The sequence below is a fragment of the Poecile atricapillus genome, chromosome W (assembly GCF_030490865.1).
Source record: "Poecile atricapillus isolate bPoeAtr1 chromosome W, bPoeAtr1.hap1, whole genome shotgun sequence".
NCBI lineage: Eukaryota > Metazoa > Chordata > Aves > Passeriformes > Paridae > Poecile > Poecile atricapillus.
This window is the reverse complement of record NC_081288.1, coordinates 37,907,368-37,920,662: the sequence shown is the minus strand read 5'-3', so window position 1 is coordinate 37,920,662 and position 13,295 is coordinate 37,907,368. Positions and strand designations below refer to the sequence as shown.

At 34.6% G+C, this 13,295-nt stretch overlaps 1 protein-coding gene across 3 annotated transcripts in view; it reads right to left on the bottom strand.

The window, feature by feature from the left end:
- Positions 1-13,295, bottom strand: part of LOC131591677 (protein phosphatase 1 regulatory subunit 12A-like) — a 112,199-nt gene that overhangs the window by 23,356 nt on the left and 75,548 nt on the right. For 2 of the 3 annotated variants that reach the window (XM_058862607.1, XM_058862608.1), the window contains exons 10-15: positions 10,992-11,207; positions 10,101-10,195; positions 7,057-7,179; positions 5,532-5,693; positions 4,910-5,086; positions 1,267-1,357 (exon numbers count right to left, since the gene is read on the bottom strand). In XM_058862607.1, the coding sequence (XP_058718590.1) occupies positions 1,267-1,357; positions 4,910-5,086; positions 5,532-5,693; positions 7,057-7,179; positions 10,101-10,195; positions 10,992-11,207 (864 nt within the window). Of the gene's footprint in view, positions 1-1,266; positions 1,358-4,909; positions 5,087-5,531; positions 5,694-7,056; positions 7,180-10,100; positions 10,196-10,991; positions 11,208-11,562; positions 11,680-13,295 lie in introns of all 3 variants that reach the window. The other variant, XM_058862606.1, reaches the window with a different exon arrangement.

The window sequence follows — 13,295 nt, the reverse complement described above, 5'->3', positions numbered from 1 at the left end:
GGCAAGTGTTTGCTGTAATGTGATCTGCCACAGACTCTCCAGCAAGCCAATTTTTAGCTGAACTAGTAGATACAGATTGCATAGAAGATCCTATAGAAATAATTTAAGAATCCAACAGATGCTTTTAATATGATCGTAAGCATACTAAACATTCTGAAAGAACCCTAAAAATTTAATACTAATATTTTCAGAAATGTTGAGACTTTAAAAATTAATTCCTTACAACTGGATTTTTAGGTCAGCAACATTAAAAAGTCCCTTGTTGTTTTTAGGCTAAAAACTAGTTTTGAAATAAGTTCAGAAAGCAAACCGTTTTATGAAGACAGGTTTTCTCTACTATGCTTTTCAGCTATGTATCTTAGTGAGATATTGCTTGAAACACTTTGTAATCTACTCCTCAAAGCCAGCTTTCCATCTGATCAGTTAATTAAGTGCTTTTAGTGTTGATAAAGTTTAATCCAGTAATTCCTAGTAGCTTCTTCACTGTAAAGATTCAGCAATAGTTAGCCTGTATTCTGACTATCTTTCAGGGCTCTGAATTAGTACTACGAAGTAAAAATAACTCCTTTATGATGAAGTTGTATCAAGCAGCACAGATTTCTCTTTAGGAAAGCTAACCAGAAGTATTTGAGGGGTTTAAAACTGAAAAGATTTGAATGCGACATTGGTAAGCAATGTAGCTACAGACTCAGCCTAAAAACAGGTAAGGACAATGGCTAGAGTATTTCTCTAGCATACAGTCTATAGAGGGTAGTGCTGTTTTATTCAGGGACTATTTGCTGATTATTCTCAGTTTGCCAGCAGACAGTGGTTGGCAGTTGCTCCACTGCCAAAGAGCATTCAACTACCATTAGAGATACTCTGTTTTGCTATTTCCACATTGGTCCCTGCGATAGGATTGTGCTAGTTGCTGACAAAACATGGATAAAAACTGGGAAGAACTTCCAAATATATCAGTGTGTAAACTAAGAGAGAGAAATGCGGCAAGGAGACATGCAGTTAGATACTTGATTATTAGTATGTAATAAAAATCTCTCTTTTAGTATTTTTCTCTCTCCAGAGAAACTAGATTAAAAGTATTTTTCCTTTGTCATTAATCTTATTAGCCATCCATATGTTGATCAGCTCAATTATATTATCTACAATTGTTCATGCACAGAAAAAAAAAATTAGAAATGGATGCAAATGCAGTATGCTATGCCTGTTTCTCAAGAATGATGTTATGGGTATGTTTTCAAAAATCTAGACGCTTTAGTAATACTATACCTGTGTAGATCTTCTAGACTGTCTTGCTTGCCTGGACCTAGCTTTTCTTTGGGACTCGGACTCTTCATCCCGTACTGGAGTGAGGTATGATCTAAAGAGTTAATTACAAACAAAATTAGCACATGATAATTTTTGCACAGGAAACCAAGGCTGTCAGAAGAAAATATTTAACTATATAGGACAGACTACATTTTAGACATTTCATCCGTATCATACTGATCTACTTATTCATCAAGACAGCAGCCTTAGAACTCAATTAAAATATACACAATTTTCCTACTTAATTTAGATTTCTTTTTACCATTTTCTATAAATATAACTTCAGCTCTTTTAGTATTTCACTAACACAGGGGGAGGAGACCTCAGAGATTCAGCCAGTTAGACCTTTATACATCAAATATGTGTGTGTATTAATTTTTAACATAACTTGTAAGCTTTTAGAAAAAACCAAATGTACTGTTAATGCAAAAAATCTAATTGTATCATCCATTTAATCAGAAATTAAGAATCCCTGAGAAGGTGGTTACCATATTTTCACATGAATCATCCACACTTTGAGTAATCCAAGTCCCTTTGAAAAAAATGAGCTTAAAAATAAATCTTCATGAAACCCACAGAAGTCCTGCAGAACAAGCAGGTAATTGTAATCAAAGACAAAAGGCTACTAGAGTAGACATACAAGGTCTGGACTCTTTTTAAGAAATTCTCTAATCCAAGTAACAGGATTAGAAAAAAACCAACAGGAGATACATGCATGCACAAATGCATATATTTGTATGTAAACCCATAATAAAAGAACTTAAAGGTTTTTAATGCATTTGTTGATTTTCTATGGCAGAATATTCTGGGAAGCTGCTATAATTTCACACAGTTTTTAAATCCCTGGATTGGCTAAAAATTAGGAAGAAAGTGAAAAAAAGATTTTAAAAAAGTGAAATCAAAAGGTAGCTAAAAGGCTGCTTAAAACTTCTCTGAGCTCCTTTAGATTAGATTCTCTAATATTTTCTGATTGTCTCTTTTTATATATCATTAGTTAAGAACAGTTAAGAATCACTGGCTATAGATTCAGTAATTATCTAGGGATTATGCCATCAGCTTTTAACACCTAAATAATTTATGTATGGGAAGAGCAGTTTGCTCACCTAATATATTTGGTAGGCCTTAGCAATACTAAAGAGTTCAGAAACAGTCGTAAGAGTTAAAAAACAGACCTAGAGGTTACAACCTATGCTCTACCCCATTAAAATACTAACAACTAACTGCTATACTTAAAAATGTTGAAAGAACTCCAATCTTATAGTGCATATTTAAAAACCTGCACTGTGTAAATTTGATTTCCTTATCTGGATCTCTTGCAACAGCATTTTTGATTGACTTTGATTGACTTTCCATTTCCCAAAAACTTTAGTCTGTATCCACGTAAGGAAAAGGGTGCCTGTTAGGCTGCTTTAGTTAACTTGACCTGAACCACCACTGACTAAGGAGGGCTTGACTGCAGACCTGGTGTCATCTTTAGGACTTAAAATTGCTACAAATTGTTTCCCATAACTTGCTTTTTAGTAACTGCTGAACCTACACCTAACCTTCCAGTAATTCTGAAATAGTTTAAATTGCACTGAGAGAAAACAAAAAGTCTCAACTTTTCAGGTGAACACTGCAGCTATAGTCAAGAGTAGAAAGTACTCTTCCCTAGCATCCCTTGTATGCACCACACACAGCTACCTATGCTGTATTATTCATGATACAAAGACTTAGAGACTCAAGTTTGTAATTTCCTTCCCTGTTTCTCTAAACCAATCCTAAAAATTAAATAAAGAATATAGTTTCTTCAGCTACTCTAAAAGACTGCATCATTACATGCTTCAACAATAAAGTACTTCATAATACCTTTACTTTTCAACTATCTTTGAAATACTCTTCCACTTTCTAAACATAGTTTAGTCTATGAACACAGATTAACCAACTTCATTACTTAAGAAAATATATAGCATGTAGTAGTTCATATACATTTATTTTTTCATGTGCATAGAAACATATGTAGATACACATACACATACATATATCTATCTGTATATATACAGATAGATATGCTTGTGCTCATATTTAGCACACTACATTCTCAAATGCATGCAGCAATTATTCAAATTTTGATTTCTAAGATTCAATGATAAACTAATATGCCATCAAGAAAGTATCTGCAACAGTATACTATACAATCAGCCCGGTCAGAGAAAACCACAGAATTTCAGGCCAAATGCACGTATCTTTAACATATGTAGTATATGCACATTAGTAGAAACACACTAGTGAGAGCAAACGAGATAGCAAAAGCCGAATTTTCCTTGCATTTCTAGCTGATATAAGACTGAAATAGCATTTGAATTTTAGAATTTGAACTACTCTGAATTACTTTTGAGAAAAAGGGCATTTTGTGGGATTTAGTTCAAATTTCACTATGGAAAATGCAGGTTCTGATCTGACTACAGTAGTTATTGAAATGGATTGTTAGCATATGTGGACCCTTCCTGAATCATGGTGGGGAATAATAAAAACATAATCTACATATCACAGAAGTTTTTTAATCTCATTTGGGTAGGAAGGAAGACTACAGAAAATAGTGTACTCTAATTAGGCCACTATAAGGAATCTTAAAATGCTGCTGCCTTAAGTGAACCAAAAGAATGCAATTTTCTTCTGCAATAAGGAACAGCTTCATTAACTCTGAACATACAGAGATACACATATCTGGCACTGATACACAAAGTACATTTTGAAACTACTACAGGAGCAACACAGAAATCTGAACTTGCATTTTAGCAGGAGAGTTGAAGGATAAACATTTATAAATATCCAGAAAAAGAAGAACAAGGGAAAGCTAAGAGGAATTAACAATATTTTGAAATCTTATTTTTGCTTCCATAAATAGAAGGAAACAACCCTTCATGGAAATAAATATGCACCAATCTTAACCCATGCTTCATGTAACTGTAAACAGAAAAAAACACCATATTCTTAAAATAAGATTTACATCAGCTTCTTACTCATTCTTCGTATTGAGTATCTCTTAGAGCATTGCATTTAAAATTGTATGACTTTCAAGTAGAAGAGATCCTAAATCATGCAATGAAATAAACAGAATGTGTTGGGTTCAATACTCTCTTCTCTATAACGTCAGGCATACAAAATGGTTGAAAAAATGCTATGCTGTGACTTATTAGCATACTGCCAATGGCACACGATCTCAATCAGCAGCAATGTAGTTGTAGTAATTAATTAACTAATTAATTACTCATTTTATTATTTTGAATTCAGTGTTTTTACAGAGTTCCATTATCGGTATTTTGAAGAGGACTCATTTAATCTGTTAAGAGAAATACAAATTTGAAAATACCATATACCATATGAGAACCCAAAGCCAGTCAAAAACGCACAACACTGAAGTTGAAATTTCATTAATAGTCTCTACTAGTACTAAGCCCTTAGATAAAATGAGGTATCAGTTGTTTCAATACTTAGCAAGAAAACAACACTGCTTTACACACTGTACTTTTTGATTCTCCGGTACCAACACATTCCTTTAAATAATAAAAAAAAAGTATAACTTTTGTGTAAGAGCAACGTTACTCTTAGGACCTTTACACACCTCCGTCTCTCCCTGACCTCTGATGTTGAGGACACAGTGCCAGAAGTAGCTGTAGTCATGGCTGTGGTAGTGGCTGCAGCATTTACAACAGATGGTGCAACAGGAACGGTCACTGCTGTAGGAACACTGTCCTTTTCTTTCTCAGTACTATCCTCAGCCCACAAACGATTTGAGGTACTACAGCATAACAAGCAGCAACACAAAAAAAGAGAAAAGGAAACAGCTAAACAATGAAAGCACTTTACTAAACAACTAATAACATGTAAATTGAGGGATGGATTTTTTTTTAAGAAGCAAACTGAGAAATGTCTCTACTATGAAAGCTCAGCTTGAGCTATTAAATTGAATAAATTAAGAATTAGCAGTTTACAATAATTGAACTTTTATTCTTCAGACCCTTCTAACATTTTATTTATTCTTTTGTACCAACATGGCTTTCTTTTTACAGTAGAAAGCCATTCACAATTTTTGAGCCAAATTGTATAAAATCAAAACAAATTTAACAGGAAAGTGAAAAAATCCAGAGCCCCAGGATCTACTAAACAAGAACGCATGCACATACATAAGCACACAGTAGACCTGACAAAAAAAATAAAGGAAGAAAATGTCCTGGTGCCATTACCTGCTTTGTACACCTGCTGAAGTAGAACCCGTTGTACTCTTCGTAGTAGTGTTTGTGCTGGCAGGCAGTGTTTTCTGAAGACCAGCAGAAGAGGTAACCGTTGATGCAGTACTTGGAACATTAGAACTTAGCAAATCATCTTGTCTTCTACCAAAGGAGCCACTGCAGGAGAGACATGTACAATGGCTGCATTTATTACTTATATTTACTCATTAAAATATCACCAAGCTGTGAATGCTCTATTGAATTTCTGCCCATGTATTCTGTGCCTCAGTTGAGTCTTGGAAACTTCTGGTGCAAAAGATGCATTTTTTTTCATTGTTTCCTTGGCTAGGACTTTTAATTTACGACTTCGGAGGGCAGAAGTGTCCCTTAGTCCTGACCATTTCTTCACCAAAGAGGATAAAGAATGGAATCTCACTCGTTTATGTAAGAATGTCTTGATCACATCTACTAAAGTATTCATATAGGGCCCCCAATGTCCCATTTTTAAACTGCTGTTTCACCCACACTGAATACCTCAGAAAATGCAGAACCTTACTGAACAGCTTGTCAGGAAAGAAAATGTCATCAATATCACTCCTCTTATAATTTGAAAGCAATTAAATACACTGCCCCATTTTAAAAAAATCTTTAATTATTCCCAGGAAGAATAACCTCCCACTCAGTTTTTTCCCTTGCTCTTCAAGCTATAAAGCAGACCAGTGGTTTACAAGAAATAAATATGCATGATGCTGTATTAGGCAGCCTGGTTATTGATAATATCAATGTCAAGACTCAAAATAATGCTAAGTATGTGTACCAATATGCAGCTTAGTTATTAGACTCTTTCCTTTGATCTATTAATTTCAGCTATTTATTGCCCCACTGATTACAAGGAAGAATTTGATTCAAATAGCTACATTGAACCTACACAATGCAACAAAGTTAATCACATATATATGTGCAGCATAGGATTCCTCCTGAGAAAATTCTGCAAGTTAGGAACTAGCACACCTGAGACCTACTCTCGTATTTTCATAATTTACTTTGCATTCAAGTGAATTTTATGTATTCTATGCTGCTGATACTCAACATAGGCATGGCTATAATTTACAATTAAAGACAGCAGTCCAATACCTCAAGACTGTCATGCAATAATCAGAATTCAAGAGATAGTGTTTTCCCCCTTTTCATATACCAAGCAGAATTATTTCTATTGCAACATTTAAAATAATTATCTTTGGCTACTGAACTCATCTGGAAAGAGTCAAATGAACCCCAAACTGAAAAAAACAATAGGAAAAAGAAAGCATCTAACTTTAATTACATAGTTCAAAATCAGCACAACCACTGCATCAGCGTACAACTGCATGTTTAAAACCAGCACAACTATTGCAATATATACTTTGCAATTATTATGAACACAGCGATCTGTCAGCATTCAATTTTATACTGTCCTTACAAAATGATTCAGTACTTGTTAACTTTTAAGCCTATTTTGATTTAAAAATTAAAAAAAAAAACCAAAAAAACAATCCCACACCTTCTTTGATAACTTGTGTTTAATGATGTAGGACCTTCATTCAAACTGTTTTTCTTGACATCTTCTTCCCATTTTCTCCTGGTGTAGGAACTGCCACCACGTATTGAACTAGCAGATGAATCCCTGTAAAAGAGATTTTGGGTTAGCAAACTCACATTAAAGAAGGCTGTTCTTGATGTGAGCTTTGAATTAAAATCTTGGATAACATGCTTAAAATAAACGTAACTGAATAAGGAATAAAATTCATTTATGGACAATCACTTTCAAGCCTCTGTGGAAAGATACTACATTCATACTAACATAATTAGAAACATAAAAAGAAAGCATCATCAAAAGAAAACTGCTAAGGAGGATTTAATCAACATGAAATCAATTGTTGGCTTTTATCTGTGGTCATCGCTGGCTTTGTTTTTCTCAAAAAAGCAACAAGATGTTTTTCTGTTTGCTCCTGAGATTATCCAGTCTACTTGGGGTTTTTAATAGCTGATTTGATGGAATTTTTCATTCTTTGTTTTTACAAGAAGTTTAAAAGCTGACAAGCCTTTAGAACTCATGATACTGTAAGACCAGTGTAACTAGGCTTGCAGTAGCCATTCCTGAGGGGTCTGACATGTATCACTAGCTGACATGACTTCAGTCATAAGGAATTTCCAGACTGCTGTTGCAGTTTATAGAAGCAAGGAATAACCTTGCAAAAATCTGCTTATAAAAACTATCCCTAAAACTGACACGCAAAAACTGAATTTCTAATAAAAATGTCAGCTCAAGATCTGAAGTTCAGCCAGTAGGAAGAATAAAACACGTCTTCCATAAAATTATATATAAGACAATCAGGCGTACAAGGCAAAATAAAATAAAACTTTGAAAAGATATATTTTATGTTCAGATACCTTTGGCCATCATAATATACCCCTTTTTGCATCTATGTTGGCACTCTGCAGCTGGAAACATTAGAAAATGGTAAAACATAGACCATAAAATGTAGTGCTGTTTTTACCAGCTGAGAGAAACACAAATTCTGAGATATCATCTACTACAGAAAGGTCCTGCGGCATGACAATTTCTCATAAGCTCAAGGTTTCACTTTGCCAAGACACTACAGTACTTTTGCTGTAGCACTGGCTACTCAACTGAGGCTGGATGTCTGAGATTTGTTAGTCTAAAAGCCCAGCTGGGATTCATCTTGAAGTCACTTCCATCACTCACACAGGATGTTAGCTAGGATTATGCTACAGCACTGATTCACAAGGCAAGTAGGTGTTATGTAGAACAAGAACAGGGCATTAAGCTAAGCAACAAGGACAAAGACCTTTGACAAAGGCAGAGACCCTAATAATTTATTAAGGTACCTGTGGGGCAGATGGTTAAATTCTTCATGCAAACAAGATCAGAATAAATGTCAAAAACCTCTTATGGCTTTAGATAGGCTGGATTGTCTTGCCATATCATACAGTAGGCAAAGTATTGATGTCTAAAAGCAGGCTTCATCTCTGGTACAACAAGGTGTACAAGAAGTTCTCACAAGATCAGTTATACTGATGAGCACTAGGACTAACAAGACTGGTGACTGCAGTTAATCCCATGCCTATAAGAAAAACTATACTATTGCTGATAACCACTTTTAGAACTGTGTCTGTGAATAAATCAAGACTGGCACATCAAGGACACAAATAGACTTCAACGCTTAAGAAAGACTTAATCTCTTTGTTGCAAGCAATAACAGTTTCTAAGGAATAAAACTGAATGAAATATTTATTCCAATCTTAAGGTATCATCTAGTTAAGACACTTTTGGAGAACAAGAGCTTTTTAGAAGAAGTATTAAAAAAAAAACCCAAAAATGAAACAATAATAATCCCTCTATAAACAAACCAAAACTGACAAATTCGGTCTCAAAGAATATAGCAGTCAAGATATGATAGCACAAACAGAAACTCAAAATTTCCCTCTTACAGAAACACAGATTAAAAACTATCTGGCCATGTAAAATGAGAAATGCTAACAAATTACACTGAGCTTTAGGGAAGTATGAGATCTGAAATATCCCTGAAATATCTGAAATTCTGTTTTGAAACAGAATTTGTCACCTAGAGACTAAACTTATGCAACTTCCTGCAAGTGTGAGAAAAAAAAATATTTATCTTGTGTTTGCATTGAAACAAACAGTTCCCAAGAACAGCAACAAAGACATTCCTCTTCAGGTATAAAGAGACTATCAATCTCACAGACAAGGATTACAACAGCACATTTTGAGCAATCAAAGGACTTTCATGGATGACAGTTCAGGTCATCCAGCATTCATCTGTCTAGATATGATCCAAACAAAACCAAGGCATTATGGAGACCTCTACATTTTGTACTATGCATTCTACAGTAACTGCAGAAAACATCCCTGTAGAACCTCAAGAAAGGAGAAGTGAAAAATAGGAAGGTTCTGACTGTGTAAATATGCTATGAAAGTACCCCAAATCCTAACAGGTATCAAGCCTATTCACCTAACTATTTGTTTCTTTTATTCTGAAAGCTACAGAAGCAATAGCAGCAAATAAAATAAAAATCTCTGAAAGATAACGAAAGATCAACATGTAAACAGGAAAAGCTTATCTAACCTATGATTCCTGTACTGCTGCTGCACAATATCATTTTTAGTGAAGTCCATAATAAACACACATTTTATCAAAGTAATAATGTAGCCCAGTAGCAGCACTTCATCACTCAAGACAAAGCAGAGTAAAATTTTAGCACCCTTCAGCAGCTTAGAAGTTTAGGACTTCATATTTTGGATTTTATTTATTTTCTTTCTAAAGAAGACAACACTCTTCACTGAGTTCTGCTCTTGTCTTAGAATAATTTGGACTCTAGAAAAGCTTATTATAATTTACAAGATCAAAAACCTTCAGGAAGTGGACTGGCATATGAATTAGCACAAGCTGAACAGCCAGATAGTGCTATAAATTAGCACTGTTTTAAAACATGTAACTTTGTCAGTCACTTTAAAATCTTATTTAAATTTTATATTAAAAAAAAATATAACTTCAGAGTCACCTGTTTTCTTTTTCATCAATGTCAGAGGTACTGGCCAGCCGTCTTGGTATTGTAGGTGCAACATATGCAAGTCGAGTTCCTTTTCCATCTTTCTCCTGAAAGACATCAGTTTTTTGTTAATTGTTACTATTATTGATTATCTTGTCTGGAAAATCATCATTATGCCAACTCCAGCCATATTTATTGTGACCTGATTACACAAATGAGTTTTAAGCTTTAGTTAAATATCATAAAAGACCACAACATGAAAAGGAAACTGCGAATGTTTCCATTCTAGTGATGATAATGACTTATTTCTCTTTTTCCTGCTTTGCTGAAATACAATTCAAAAAGTGATTCCTGAAAGCAACTGGTTCAATATTTTTATATAATACAGTACATTACCATTCTTAATATTTAAATTGTATAAACATTTGTATTTCATTCTATGCAACCACAAGTTCTATTTTGTTCAGCTACCTGAACAACACTTGGTTTAGTTTAGCCATAGGTTACAGAACTAATTTTTGAAAATAAAAATCACTACAAAATGAAAATGAATACAAAAGAGACTTCTATAATTTAGAAGATTCTTTTAGTATCACTCTCCAAGTGATGCAAAAGCTATCAAATCTCTGATGTCCTCAAACTGTAAAAATGACTACTACCTTTGCAAGTCCTAAAAAGAAATTAAATGCCAGCATTTAATTATTACCAGACACTGAATAATTACCAGACACTGAAGGAGTATATTACACTTTGAGAGATACTACAAAGAAGCTCTGTAATTTAACAGTAATAGTAAAGAACAGATGTGTACTACAATCTGACTTCTATAATACATCATTAACATCTATACTAAGAAATGTATATGAATTCCTCAAAATGTTGTTTCATCTTGTAAATGATTACCTTTTCTTTGTTGTCCAGTGAAGAGGAAAGTCTAGGACTTGATGCAGAACGCATAACACCTGCAGAGTCTTTTTCTTTCTGAGCTTCTTTAGAAGCAGTAATCTCTGCAAGTGCACCATAACTACCAGTTTTTCTAAGACCCAACCTCCATGAAGCAGGAGATTCATCTTTCCTCTCTTCATCTTTGGGAGAAACCTTGGTTGTAGATGTTGGAAACTATAAAACACATGAAAATGAATTTACTTTATTAACTTATGTTATCCGTGGTAATTCATGCTCTTTGCAAAGATTTGAGAACTGTTTTTAATAATCGTAAGTGCTGAACTCATAGGGAAGTTGTAGTGAGAGGCAACCTATGCACTTTTCTCTTGAATTAGTCAATGAGATCAGAAATGTAAGACTGGTCAAGGAATACCGCTGCTATAAAGTTAGCTTACAAAAACCCACACTTTGTAATACACGCTGTGAACTTGAGATAATAACTTAGAAACATGCAAATCCGGTATTAACATTTTGATTAAATATGTTATTTCGCAACCTGTACATAAACCTGTGCACACAAGAACCTCACCATAGATTTTTCACCCTTATTGGGCACAAGAACAATGCCAGTTTTGCGCAAGCCCTGCCTCCATGATGCAGGATCTACTGATTCCACGACAGGCATGATAGGAGGAATGAAATCATACTAAAGCCAATTAAGACAAGACAAAGATGAAGATTGAAAGGAAGGAAAACAGAAACAAAAGGTTGTTTTAACACCATACAGTTTGTTCCTAGGTTTGCCATAAGTAACTCTTCATTACAACACAAAATACCAAAAAAGCAGTAAGACACTTAAAGCCTTAGCAACAGATTACAACCAAACATAACACAGCATGTTTAGCTCATTCAGAGACAGTATTACAGCTTGCATAGAAAAGAACAACAAAGCCTTTGACCTTACAAGGTCCATGGCCTAAATCCTCACACTGTTGATAATAATGGAAGATTCACACTGACATACACACCCCTTATCTACTTACCATGGATCATTCACATCCCTCCATCACATCCCATGCTAGTGTAGCTATCCCTCCCAAACTTGCCTTACCTTCAGTACCTGCAGCCAGAGAGCAGCATTACTGAAAGCAGTGCAGACTGAAGGAAACCTGACTTCTAGCTTAGAATACTGCATCTGCACCCCTTGGTTTTGCCATCTATGATGTAAAAGCAGAAGTGCAGCTACAGCTGATCACATGCTGCACACCTAAAAAGGCAGGTGCAAGCATAGGTCCAAGATCACACACAGGGTGCTGCTTTACCTTTACTGGTAAAAACAGTTTAAAGCGTTTTTGTTTACTGATAGAACCTGTAACTGCTCCTTTAGATCACAGCTACCTGCTATGTTACAAAATAATAATTTTGATATAATGTGCATTTATTTTGTAGCTACAGAAGGCCCTGTTCACATAATAGGAAAATAACTAGTTTACTTTTAGCCTGCACTTTTTACATAGAAGACCAAAATATAAAACATTAATTTTTGCATAACAAAATTAGAAGTGTATTGATGATTTGTAAAAGCTTGTAATTTAGCTTAAAATCAAGCTTATTTCCTCTCTTATGAAAACATATCCCCATATAATTAAATCTGATCAATTAAATTAAATTAAACCTGCACCCGTTACATTAAAGTATGCTTTGTAAGATATATCACTATTAGATTCTACTGTGAATGTGAAAGTCCAACCTCAGTAAGCACCCAGGAGCAAAATACACTTTATACTCCTAGTACTTTGTCTTCTCTCTCTACTGTGGCTGCAATTTATCATGGTTACCATTTCTCCTGAACATGCTTTTCAGATGCATCAGTAGATGGTTACATTTTGATGAAGATGTATATAGAAAAGCTGTAATGAATGACAAATGAAGATTTACTGGCTTACTATCCAGTTTGCTCTGATATTCTATAAGTCTGGCTATGCATTATTATCTACTGTAATTTTTTTCCCCAAGCATATCTATCTTGCCAAGTAAAACTAAAGTTCATCCAAACTAACTGTTCCTGTAAAGTTACAAGCTGCGAAAGCTTCCAGCATGCAATATGGCTTTGCTAGGTGTGGATTTGAGCTGTGCATTGAATAAATCATAAGTCCCTATTATTTAGCTCTTCCATGAGGTCTTAACCATATTAAAACAGGGATGAGACCCACATAACTTTCTACTTTGTTTTTCAGGTATCATTTCTGATTTCTGTGCCAAAGCACTAGCTGAATACTTCAAGGGACTCCTGAAAGTCACATAGTCATGCCTGCTTCCCTT